Below are 12,392 nucleotides of genomic sequence, written 5' to 3' on the forward strand. Positions count from 1 at the left end.
AGAGAAAATATATACTATTACCATCACTTTTTGAGAAGAAAACTTGTGTAAGTGTGCACCCAGTGAATCATGGGAGAAATAGTATTTAGTAGGAGGAACCAGACAGATCATCAAAAAGCAATAACACTGCAGCAGGTCACGCCGTTACATGTAGTATACCCTAACGTACACCTCGGTGGTTTTATGGTTGGTTTGAAGCTGTTTATGTGAAAGACATATCACAGCTACTGTTTAGTGTGGTCATATCCCGACTTTTGCCTGTCTATAAAAATATATTTCTCACTAGTGACACATCTTCGCTTGTTTAAATGTTCTGTGGTGAGGCTGCTTTGTTGGTGACGTGCCTGAAAATAAAGACTAGTCATAATGAGAATAAAATATAACATATACAGTATAAAACATTTTCTTTAATGTCAACGTGGAAATAAAATTACATTTCAAGAAAACCTGAATTCGTAAACGTAGTAAAACAGCAATGAAGAGATTTGTTTTTAAGTATTTTATGCAGGCACACATAAGAGCTACCATTATAGGCAAAATGGGGCGGAGATTTAAGACCCCTTGACGCCTCCGGTGTTTTTGGTCAACAGCAGTTATAAAATCAGCAGCTGGACTTAGGAGGTGGCCAGGTGCGATTGAAATCATCGGTGAAACAAGTTTATAACGAGAACTGATACTGGAGAACATGGACAGGACCGTCAGCCTCCCCAACCAGCCCGACAAAACCACCACAGGTAACAAACGTGCTGTAAACTTCGTGTCAGACCTTGCTAACATTACCATACTGAACAATATCGAGATTTTTAAAGTTATCCGACAAAGAACACAGTCAGTGTTAATATCGTTAGGTGTATTTGTCTTAAGTCAGCTACATGTAACCCTGCGTACGCTAAACCAGTCTGTGACAGTGGAAACGTGACTGTGCGAGTAGCTGTGATGTAACGACAGTACAATGTAATCCAATATTAAGTTTGAACTTGCACAACATCGCAACTGCACTGTTGTTGATTGCATTTGTCAGAGTAACTGCTGCTGTATATATGTAGATTTAAGCAATTGTTTTGTTCATTGGTTGTTGAACTGTACGAGCTCGAGACGAGAGTGTAACTCAATGTTAGTCTAGTTAAAATTTTTGTCTTTAGAAGTCATTACATTACAGTAATGTTACATTACCACGTGTGTGAAATGTGACTAATTTGATAGAAGCTAAAGCAACAGTGATAGTAACAGTAGTTGATGCAGAAACAACAGCAGTAGTAGTTACATCAGTGGCAGTGGTACAGCAATATTTGCAGTAGTATTCCTGCTGATGGCTGTGTTACATGTGTGAGATCAGTGTGATGTAACTCCACCTGGATGCCTTGCAGTGACTCTGGTTGAGAGCAGCAGCACCCCCGGTGGGCTGGAACTGGTCAGTTCATACCAGACCAACAGAGTAGGAGACCCCTCAGACCTGGTGGCCCTGGCAGCTCAAGTACAGAAGGTTTGGACTAAGATTTTTTATATGTATTTAATTTAAATCATATTTAAACTCTTTGATTGGCAAATTCTACACTTCAGCACTTTTTGATGCAAATGGATACAACAGTCCTGACAGTATCTTAACTGTTTGTTTTTTTTAGGGAGATGATTTCATTAAAGCCAATGCTTGCAACAGGCTGACAGTCATTGCTGACCAGATCAGATACCTACAGGAGCAGGCGAGAAAGGTAAGACTATCAGCAAAAACACCAGTACACTCACTGAACGGACTAGATAATACTGCACTTATACACAAATGCTGCAGCTACTCTTGTTGTTTTAAAATACTACAGCAACTTTTTTTAGCTGGTCATGCCGGGATGCATAAACCGGGCAGATTTAAACCATCTATATTGGATTTTTGTGGAATGTGATCCGTCAAACAAGACCAGATCATGGTCATGGTTATGTAATCATAAGGGGATCAAAATCTGATTTTGGAATGTTCAGCTCTGCCAAGGTTTTGTATTCTGGATTTTTTTAATTACAAAAGGCTATATGAAGAAAAAAATAAACTTTCAGGCAAAGGTAAATTTACATGCTGGTGTAAAAGTATACCAGACATCAAGAAAGGAGAAAAGACATACTTTCAGCCCAGCACATACTTTTGTTTTCTTCTCTCTCTGCAGGTTTTAGAAGAGGCCAAAAGAGATGCTGACCTCCACCATGCTGCCTGTAACATTGTGAAAAAACCAGGCAACATGTATTATCTCTACGAACGGCCATCTGGACAGAAATACTTCTCCATCATTTCTCCTAAGGTTTGCATTATACTGATAGATACTACTGTAAATAGATCTTATGTCACCCAGCATTGAGGAAATGTTGCATCATGCCAGCACAGTGTCTGTTACCTAACATCCGTTCAGGGAGAGTCCCGTGAAGATGACGCACGTGACAGCCTAACCTAACACCTGCAAGTGTGTGTATGTAACTGGAGAGTTGGAGGTGTGTGGTGTTCAAAGTTCATGAAGCTCTGGGGGGAGGTGGTAGTGACCAGACGGTCAAAACACATCTGGTCAAAACACAGGCAGTTTAGGTTGGATTTGGCTGGTTAGTGTTAGCTATGTGCGCTTTGCAAGGCTTCCAGGCAGGATTTTTAACAGTCATGGAATTTCTTGAATTTTTTGTTTTCCCGCACATATTTGCTTCAGTGAAGAGGCCTTAAGACATTTTTCTCTAGAGTTAAACCCAGGTTGCTTTACTCTTTAAGGCCATTTATTAACTGGAAACTGAACAGAATGAGGGTGCTTATTCTCATTTTTGATTGTCCTGCCAATTATTTTTGATTGGTCTATAAAATGGCAAAAAAGGTGTGTTATGTCTCACCATCAGTTCAAAACCTAAAGATATTCAGTTTATGGCCAGTTAAGATTAAGAAAATACTCAGTTAAGAGGCATTTTTAATCAAAATAGCTGCAGATCATATGTTTTGTCAGTAGACTAATTGATTGATCCACAAATCATTTCAGCTCTAGAACAAAAAACTGATAAATGTTTGATCTGAAAGTGTGCCAAGGTTAGAGAAGTCATAGCATTTTAAATTAGGAAGGAATTTCTCTGTAAACTGATTGTAAAATAGAAAATAGTTTTTTCTACTCTGTAATGCAAACATCTCATTATAATATTCTTTCTCTCTTCTCTCCTCTGAAAGGAATGGGGCCCAAGTTGCCCTCACCAGTTTGTCGGTGCGTTCAAACTTCAGCATGACATGTCCTGGACCCCCGTAGACGAGGTGCAGAAGCGGGATGCAGAGATCGCCATCATGGACAAACTTCTCAGCCAGCAGACCGCCTTACCACCTTACACAGAGCCCAACTTCAAGGGCCTCTCTGATTAAAGGACTGAACTGGAACAAAGGACTGGGATTTTACAAAGGACACATGGTGAAAGCTAACTGTAGTTTTAATGGATATCAGCATGAACTGGCAAAAATCCACACATGGGTAGGAGTTGCTGATATCAAAGCATCTGTCACACAGTGTTTTGATGACTTTCATACACTGCCTTAACTGCATAATGCATTACTATTAGTTTTTGTTTGTAGTCATCATCTTTGCAACTTCACCATCATCAAAACAGCAAATGAGGGAAAGTTTCTCCAAAACTAAAAATATCAATTTAGCCTATTCTGGCAAGCATGTGCATAGACACGTTTTGCTTCATAGGCTTTATAAAAAGCGTTTCACTTCAGATTTAGTTGATCACACCAACAACCATCAAGCAAATTAATTTTAAATGTGCAGTTTTCTTGCATTGTAAACAAACAAAAGTTATGTTTACATTCAGTGGTACTCCTCGTGATCTAACAGATGTGATGAATGCTTTTCCGTCCTCATAAAACATCTGGCTGGTATTCCAGAAAGCAGGTTTAGTTAAAACTCTGAGTTTGTTAATCCTCAGATGAGGGAGACTCTGGATTTTTTTAGTTCCAGAAAGAGAGGTAATTTAAACTCGGGTCAGTTACCATGGTAACTTAATCTGTGAAGCTAACCTGCTCGCTGGCTGATTTCTTCAACAAACCCTGGGTTTCTGTCTGTCTCCTGCCTCTTACAGAGCCAGACACACTGTTTCATTTCCTCATTTAGTCAAAGTGCATATTGAAGTAGCAGAGGTTTACTGTCTGTCAGAATCAAAATCCAGGTTGGATATTAGATTGTTTCTCAAGGACTTTCTAAAGTCATAACACAGTGTGAATTCAGCTTCAGCTGAGAATAAAACCTCTGCACGTCCTTTTTACACGTGAAAGTTGTTGTTTTTTTTATAACACTGTGACTGTGTGTACACAAGACAGCTGTCAGTTTGTTAGAGCAGTTTCTGCATTGAAATGCATAGAACGCATTATATTACATATAATGCGTTCTATGTTCTAATATGTGTAACCTCAGTTTAAATTTTATAAAATCAGTATGAAGCTTTAGACAAGTAGGTAGGATCACTGAATGCTGTTAAAGCTTGGCAGCGATGTCTCTCTGTCTTTGATTTATATATATTTTTTAAATCTTTAACTACATTTTTCATCTGAAGTTTCCTCCTGTGTTTGTTCCCTGTCAGGTCAAAGCTGAAGACATATATTTCAAATGTAATGTAGGCTACAGCCTGATACAGTCAGATACCACTGATCATTGTTAAGAAAATGAAAGTCTGGTAAATGATGAATTTATGGACAACACTGAATAAAACTTTGTGTTAACTTATTGACACTTTTCCCACTCTGATTCTGGCTCTTTTTTTTTTTAAGATAAATGTGCAGCGTCCACATACACATGCATTAATATCTCTACATCCACTGGATTAAAATGGAGGCTCTGCCTTTTATTTACCTGTTTTCATGGTGAGTGGTAGTATCAGTGCTCCATCGATGATGGCTTTTTTCAATCACCATGCATGCTTTAGTCAGAGTGAACATACTCAGAGTTGATTGATCTGACTCTGATCAGCTGTTCTGGCAGCCAGAACCCAAGCTTTAATAGAAAGGCAGTTGTAGTTAATTCAGTGGTCACTAACAGCAATCACTGGTTTATACCACTAGGGGCGCTGAGGCCAGTGGTCTGGATATTTTCTACAGTCTATGTGAGTATCGTAGTAGTATAGTAGTGAGTGGTCTGTGGATTGGTCCTAATCCACCTTCTCTGGCAACACTGTTAGCAGAATAAATGTCAGAGATCATAATCCTTTGTCTATTAAATATATTCTTATTGTTGCGTTGTGTATTGCAGTTTGTGTGGTTATACCTAGATAATTAATCACTATCTATATATATTAATGCATAGCATGTGAGTAGCTATTTCATTTAACTGTTTATAAATATGAACCAGTGGTCCATATGGTCCTTGTGGTGTGGACCGGTTGCTCAGTGGTCTGACGAGGTGTTTTTTGGTCCTTCTTGGACCTCTCCCTTCTCTCTCTTGGCCGTGTGGCACTCCCTCATAAGGACTGCCCATCAGTCCGAAGGCCTATTATTCCGAAACCGCAATAGTTTGAAAAATATCCCATTGGAGAGAAAGAAGGGCTGCTTGATTATGGCAAATATCATAATCACGATTATTTTGGTCAATATTGAGATTCCGATTATTTAACACATTATTGTCTCAGGAGAAATGCTTCCATTTTATTAAATGTATCAATTCACACAGACTCTGAGACACATGGAGACCCCCCCCCCAATGCTTTTTAAGCTCCCAGTCTATTTCTGCACAGACAACTGTTTAAATCACACAAATATCCCACTGTATATGTGTTTTGAACCTATTAACAGTATACGTTGATTGATCAAAGCTCCCAGTCTGTCTGTGAGCTGCCTGTTTCACTACAAGCAGACTCCCCTCACTCGCTACAGTGGGCGGAGAATTAAAATCAATGAATCAATAAACACAAACACTGTTGATTTCTTTCCGCAGAGCCGATATGAAAACTATTTGGGTTCAGTAAATTTCTGTTGTGAGTCAGCCTGGTGAAGACAGTTTGTCTGGCTGTTGTCCTCTCAGCTCTCCAGGAGCTGCTGCTGACAGACGGCCGTTTCTGTAGACAGAGACGCTGAACGGATAGACCGAGCTTACACGCCGCTCACATCTCACTTACTATGTGGATTCCCGGTCAGAGTGAGTTTGGGCCTTTAACGAAAGGGGCGCGCTGGATTTATAAGGCAAGATAAAACAAGATCATCGTTGCGAAATAGAATGTGGCACAATAATCATTTTATCTTGATTATCTTGTTTTCATAATCATTGGAAGCGTTGAAATCGTAACTGAAAATAAAATTCAATTAATCGCCCAGTCGGTGTGTATGATGCAAGAAAACATGGACCACTTGTTTAAACATTGCTCTGTAGTACCACTAGTAGCCACTAGTAGTCAAAAACTACACAGTGTACCTTTAATGTGTCCTACAGACCACATACAAGTTTGTTCTTTGATTTTTTTTACCTTTTTTATTTTTTCATGTTGGGAGAATACAACTTCTGAGCCATTTATCAGTGACATCTTGTGCAACTCATCAAATAAATTATGTTGCATTCTATTTGTAGAAAATAACCGATGTCACGTCGATAGTAATGGCTGGTTTTGGTTAATAAATTACAAAATATTTCATGTTACACATTTGCTTAACTTCAGGTCAAGAAAATTAAAGTGCAATCGTTTTATTTTAAATCAACTGTCTTCAGTAATATAATTTTAAGTACATTTGAATTATTAAAGCGCTGACAAACAACGGATGATTTTTGGTAAAAGTCAGCTATTTAATTTTAAAAACAAGCTGGTAAGATGCATCATGGTCATCTGTCTTCCTGCGAGGATGTAACAGTCAGTAGAAAAGAGCTCGTGTGAGGCAGAAGCTGCCAGTTATCTGTGGCGATATTGAAGTGAACAGCATCCTCCTTGGACCTGATCTTCAGCAGCATATGAGAGCGCGGGGGGAGGAAGAAAAGCACTTTGAATTCTTCTTCATGGGACGGATCTGATATAAGGTAGGGGAGGAAGTGTTTTTCCAACAAGGCCCCAAGAGCTGCCTCCTCCAGCTGGCAACAAAACAGACTGGTAGTGCAGTCGGCCTGATCCTTCTCCCCGCTCTCTGAGCAGATTTCATCCCACAGTCCCTCGAACACGTTCAATTTGCTGCCTGTTCCCCAAGTTGTGGGAGCAGGCAAAGGCATGAAGGCCTGCTGGAAAGACACATGGACGTCTGGCAGGAGGGTGTGCCAGGAGAGCCCGTCCTGGGTGGTGAAGATGGCGCTGGCGTGGAGGGTGGTGGGGTAAGGCCGCCTCGGTTTCAGTCTCAGTTTCACCACGGGTGACGGCCTCTCTCTGAACAGACAGGGCACACTGATGTCGCAGAGTTCTTCATAGTGGTCGTCTGTGAGGGTGAAGTGCAGGCGGATGCTGAAGAGCTGATCGAAGCGAGAGTCGTGAGCTTCAGTGTGAGTCAGCTGGTAGTGTAAGGTGATCTCTGAGGGGAAGCCAGGGTGGTGGAACTGGGCTCTGTAGGCTTCCACTGCTGCGCTCGCCTCACCTGGACATTTCTGCGTCTCATTTGTGTTCAAGTCACTTTCATGATCGGTCTGTTTTTCTTCTCGTAGCTCAGAATCATCCAGCTCAACCAGCCTGAATATCGGTTTCTCTGTCTGGTGAACGGTTAGCACGCCTGTCAGCCCCTCGCTCTCAGCCATGATGCAGGACAGAGACCGCTTCTTGACCTGCCGCCCTCCCTCGCTTGCTCCCTGCGCCAACACCCCGGCCAGCTTCTCCCTGGACAGAGTGGTGAGAAGGGTGTAGTAGAGGCGGGCGTGGTCCTGGATGTCTGTGTCTCCGTAGCGACAGGCGAGATGCTGCAGGATGTCGGCAAGAGGTATGAGCAGCGAGTCCAGGGTGGGGTGTACCAGCAGGCGCTGGCAAACCCCCAGAACACTGTTCCCCATACGCCAGTCACCGCTCACGCACAGCGAGGAGGAAGAAGGAGTGATGATGCTGGACAGGAAGTTGAGGGTGCTGCACTGAGGGATTTCTCCTTCCTCTGCCACTCGAGACAGCATCTTGAGGTGCCAGCTGAAGTCTTGCAAGGTAAGCTGGGCGAGCGGGGCCTCTGTGATGACCCCCTGCAGGGCCCGGAGGAGCCCGACAGCCCAGTTAGACTCTGAGAGCCTGTCCTGGGTCTGGTCGGCCAGGTTGATGAGGTGCGGGGCCAGGTGGGTGTGTCGGAGGTAGAGCTCGCACAGCTTCTCGGTCAGGCCTTTGGAGTAGCTCTCCACATGGCAGAAGTAGTAGAGAAAGAGGAAGGCAGCTCTGAAGAAGGTGACGACAATCTCTCTGCTGCCTCCGTTCTCCACGATGCGGAGCAGCGAGGTGAGGTGTTCGTAGAGGTAGGCCAGCCCCTTGCCTTCCTCCCCCTCCCCCTCCCCCTCTCCCTCCTCCAGGTAGACCAGAGACAGCAGGTTGAGGCGGGCCAGCATGGTGGCGCTGTCGTTGAATACAGTAGGCAGCAGAGCGGAGGATAGTTGGGGAGTCAGCAGCACGGGGAGGGACTCATCGCCATCGCCACAGCTGATAGGTCGGTTCTCAGGAAAGTGCAGGATGCAGTCCATGTAGAAAAGCTTCTCGGGTGTACTCAGCAGTGGGTGCTGCGAGAGGACGACCAGCCGTTTGAGGATGAAAGCTTCGTCCTCTGCACTAAACAGGCTGTCAGTGAACGCACACTTCATCAGTAGAGTGCTGTGAAGGAGGCAAACCTGAGAAGAGATAAAAAAACAACAACTCTGAAGTCATAAACTTTCATTATGTCAAGACTGTGGTGGTTAACTTAATGTTTAGCAGGGCTGTGTGATATGATCACAATCTCATATCATTAGATAGCTAGATAGACAGAAAACTTTATTAATCCCCGAAGGGAAATTACATTGTCACAGCAGCCATGACAGATGACAAAAATATATGAAAACACCAGTAAGACATTAAAACACAATAAAAACACAACAGATAAAGACACAGAGGCTATGGTGATTAAAAAAGCAGGTGACTGAGTGAATAAATAGATAAATATTCATCAAGTTAGGAGTCAGGTTAAAGTGAATCCACAGACAGTGTGATGTCAGCGGGCCTGGCAAAGTCAGATGAATTGTAAAGTCTGACAGCACTTGGCAGGAATGATCCCCAGTGCTGCTCCCTGGGGCACGGGGGTTGAGTCAGCCTGGTGCTGATACTCAGGCTGCTTCTTAGCCTGGCTGTCATGTCATAGAGGGGGTGGGAGGTGTTGGCCATGATCACCAGCAGTTTTGCCAGCAGTCTTTCCTCCACCATAGGTCGTTTCTAGGGATGTCAAGGGTTAACTGTTAATCAGTTAACCGCCAAGAATAGTTTTGACCGGTTATGCATATCAGTCTAATTTTCATACACACTCTGCTAATGGCTAGACAATTACGTGTTCACAACGTAAGATCTAAAAGTGTTTGGTTAGTCCTGTTTAACCTGCAGGAGTTTCTGAAGGCTTGTGTAATGTGTTTTTCTGCCACGGAGGAAATGAATTCATGACGAGTGAAAACGAGTCCAAAGTGTCTTCCGACATCTCTACTGTAGAAACAGAATATGTCAAGCTGCCAAATACCGCTCCAAAATACAAACAGGCAGTCATGTAAATGCTAACTGCTAGAGAAAATAATTTTTGACTGCTTCCAAGAGCCTGGTAGGAGAGTGTGTGAGTATGTAACTATACTATGATGTAAGTTACATTCAAAAAGTAACGTTATTTTTCCAAAAGTAGCTGTTGGAAAAGGGCGGATGGTTTTATAATCAGGGTCGCTTTATGTTTGTAATATTATTTATATTCATACCTCGAGCCTGAGTATGTTGTGCCATCTAGAGCTACTGTCACTAAACGCATTGAAAAACACTTTGATGAGAAGAAAGATGAGCTAAAAGTAAAGCTAGCTCTGACCACCTATATTCTATTTATGTAAAACTACACTTTTTTAGCAGCCGATATCTATTGAAATCAAACTGAAAGTGAAAGGGTTCACCCTATTACAAAAAAAAACAATCTGTCTTACTTCTGGTGAAAACATGCAGATACAACATGTCTTTCAAGAAATAAAGTTATGGTTACTCTGGATAATCCACAAACCTCTCTGTGGATAGTTTTTCAAGGGACTACTTTCTACCAAAGAAATAATCCCAGTGAAAACAGCTGATAGTGTGATCTGTGGTTTATCCAGAATAACATGGACACTGTTTGAAAAGAGATGTTGGATTTTTAAAAGATTTAACACAAAAACCGTGCACTCCTTTCTACTTCATTCCATTTGAAACAAACCTCGCTTGTGCCCAGCAGTCGCAGCAGTTGAGCTCTGAAGATGGCAGGTGGGACACCAGGCACCATGGCGACCACCTCTATCAATCTATGTAGCAGTGCAGCTTGACATAGAGGAGTGAGGAGGTAGGACTCCTCCAGGAGGGAGGACAGGACTGAGCGTAACTCCTTGCAGTCAGGCCCAGTCTGGAGAGTGGGGACTGTACTCATTGGGCCCAGGATGAGGGAAGACAGTATGGATGAGTCCTTGTTATTCATCAGGTCTGAGTCCTGCTCTGCTTCCCATGCAACAGATGTATTTCCTCCCAGAAGAGCTTTAAGATGATCAGCACCTGCTCCTGTTTCCTGGGCAAGCTGATACACAGCGTTTCTTATCACCAGAGTGTGAAGTCCTGCATAGGCCTGGTGGAGCTTGGAGGTTTCTTTGTGCCGAAGCCCACCCAAGAGCTCGAGGCGCTGTGAGAGAAGGCCGGGGCAGCAGGCCTCCAGCTCCCGCAGGCAGTCACACGCCGTGGCTCGCAGAGAGCGCAGAGCCCCGTCACCGTGGAGGTCACCGGTGTCCTGGGCTATCTGGAGGAGCAGGTCCAGGAAGTCTTGAGATGCACGGGAGCGGCCATTCACACAGGAAGTGCAGACGAGGACAGAAGTAAGAGCTAGGAGGAGGTGACAATGAAACTGGACGGATTTGGGACACTGGGGACACTGGGTGAACACTGACATGAGCTCCAGCGCCGTCTCCTCTCCCACAGAGTCTGAGGGACACAGCAGGGTCGGGTGCTCGCAGAGCGGGGACAGCAAGAGGACCTGAGGTGGACGAAATATGGAGTCATCACTGATCACAACACTAGAAACCTGATCTCGTCTTAAGATTGCATGAAATGTTTTGTGCAACAAACAGTCCAAAAGACAAAGAGGAGTTTTTTAGGAGCTGGGTTCATTGGGAATTTTTACTGTAAAAAATGCTTCTGTTTATCAAAACTGCTACTTCTATTGACTAATCGATGAATCAACTAATTGTTTCAGCTCTTATCAATACATCTTCCTGGATTTAGACACATTTCGACCCAGTAAATTGTTCGTGATTGTGTTCAGAGTGCAACATACCAAACTCCGTTTAAAATTTTGGCAATTTAGTGTTACGGCTATGACGAGATTTTACAGTTGATGTACGGCACGAAGCATGGTGTTAAACACTAAAACTTGTTATATCTACCACCATGAAGTAAGACGTTTAGACCAGAGTAACGTTACATTTCAGTTCACTATTTTAAACACTAGTTTCTGGATAACTCATACCGGAAATGTGTTTGTTCTTCGACGAGCAGTGCAACAGATTTCTGAAGCATAGCTGAGATGACCAGGTGTTAACTTACTAACGTTATATATCTATGTTGTTTACCTTGACACTGTAGCTGGCTCTGTCATCCCGGAGCTCACGGAGCAGCTCGGCAAGGAAAGCCTCCGCTGTAGTCCCGGAGAGGAAGCGGGACGGACTGCGGGAGAAAGCAGAAGTCCTCTCGGCCCAGCTCACCGCCATTATCGCTCAAATATCAAACTCAATAACTCTTTCCAAAGTCATTGCACGCAGTAAACGTTAAATTTAAAATTAATGTTCTTCTCGCGGACATCCAACATCCAGCTGCACACCAGCGAGTTCCGTGTTGTGTCACATGACATGAAAAGCTCGGGTTGGTTCATTGTCGCCCTCTGCTGCTCCGGAGTGTGAACACAAATCCATATTTATCCATATGAATGGCTTGACTATATGATCAATATACAGTATGTCGTGATTTAGCCCTGAGACTCAACTCCAGGTATTAAATGTAACATGTAGAGTGAAACACTTAAGAGATAAAAGGCAACCCTGGAATAACTACGTTTCATTAGAACGATACAATAATACTTTACATAAGTAATTTATATAATGTATATAATTTAAATGGTTCTCACTTGCTGGAGACTCACCAACAGATAATAATATGCTTCATAAAAAGAACAACCGAGCAATCTGTGCACTCTTACAATGGTAATTTGCGTTGGTTCCTTCAAGTTTGTTTGTTTTTATTCCATTATT

At 43.0% G+C, this 12,392-nt stretch overlaps 2 protein-coding genes across 2 annotated transcripts; one reads left to right on the top strand and one right to left on the bottom strand.

The window, feature by feature from the left end:
- Nucleotides 1–558: 558 nt before the first annotated feature.
- On the top strand, nucleotides 559–4,739 carry c4h1orf50 (chromosome 4 C1orf50 homolog). The gene is made up of 5 exons (XM_067588389.1): nucleotides 559–734; nucleotides 1,368–1,483; nucleotides 1,623–1,709; nucleotides 2,151–2,282; nucleotides 3,176–4,739. Exons 1-5 carry the CDS (start codon nucleotides 686–688, stop codon nucleotides 3,359–3,361), a joined length of 570 nt encoding a protein of 189 aa, XP_067444490.1. The 5' UTR covers nucleotides 559–685; the 3' UTR covers nucleotides 3,362–4,739.
- Nucleotides 4,740–6,646: 1,907 nt separating this feature from the next.
- ap5b1 (adaptor related protein complex 5 subunit beta 1) lies at nucleotides 6,647–12,194 on the bottom strand. Its single transcript, XM_067588387.1, has 3 exons — nucleotides 11,718–12,194; nucleotides 10,322–11,122; nucleotides 6,647–8,744 (listed from the first exon to the last, which is right to left on the bottom strand). Exons 1-3 carry the CDS (start codon nucleotides 11,853–11,855, stop codon nucleotides 6,798–6,800), a joined length of 2,886 nt encoding a protein of 961 aa, XP_067444488.1. The 5' UTR covers nucleotides 11,856–12,194; the 3' UTR covers nucleotides 6,647–6,797.
- Nucleotides 12,195–12,392: the final 198 nt, after the last annotated feature.

The sequence above is a fragment of the Thunnus thynnus genome, chromosome 4 (assembly GCF_963924715.1).
Source record: "Thunnus thynnus chromosome 4, fThuThy2.1, whole genome shotgun sequence".
Classification (NCBI taxonomy): Eukaryota; Metazoa; Chordata; class Actinopteri; order Scombriformes; family Scombridae; genus Thunnus; species Thunnus thynnus.

What these genes read in the sequence shown, in the direction of transcription:
- c4h1orf50 (XM_067588389.1), top strand. Translation starts at nt 686, where the DNA reads ATGGACAGGACCGTCAGCCTCCCCAACCAGCCCGACAAAACCACCACA. An exon ending in GCCCGACAAAACCACCACAG is followed by an intron (nt 735 to 1,367) that starts GTAACAAACGTG and finishes GATGCCTTGCAG; the next exon opens with TGACTCTGGTTGAGAGCAGC. An exon ending in TCTCCATCATTTCTCCTAAG is followed by an intron (nt 2,283 to 3,175) that starts GTTTGCATTATA and finishes CTCCTCTGAAAG; the next exon opens with GAATGGGGCCCAAGTTGCCC.
- ap5b1 (XM_067588387.1), bottom strand. Translation starts at nt 11,855, where the DNA reads ATGGCGGTGAGCTGGGCCGAGAGGACTTCTGCTTTCTCCCGCAGTCCG. An exon ending in GAGCCAGCTACAGTGTCAAG is followed by an intron (nt 11,123 to 11,717) that starts GTAAACAACATA and finishes CGTCCACCTCAG; the next exon opens with GTCCTCTTGCTGTCCCCGCT. An exon ending in GACTGCTGGGCACAAGCGAG is followed by an intron (nt 8,745 to 10,321) that starts GTTTGTTTCAAA and finishes ATCTCTTCTCAG; the next exon opens with GTTTGCCTCCTTCACAGCAC.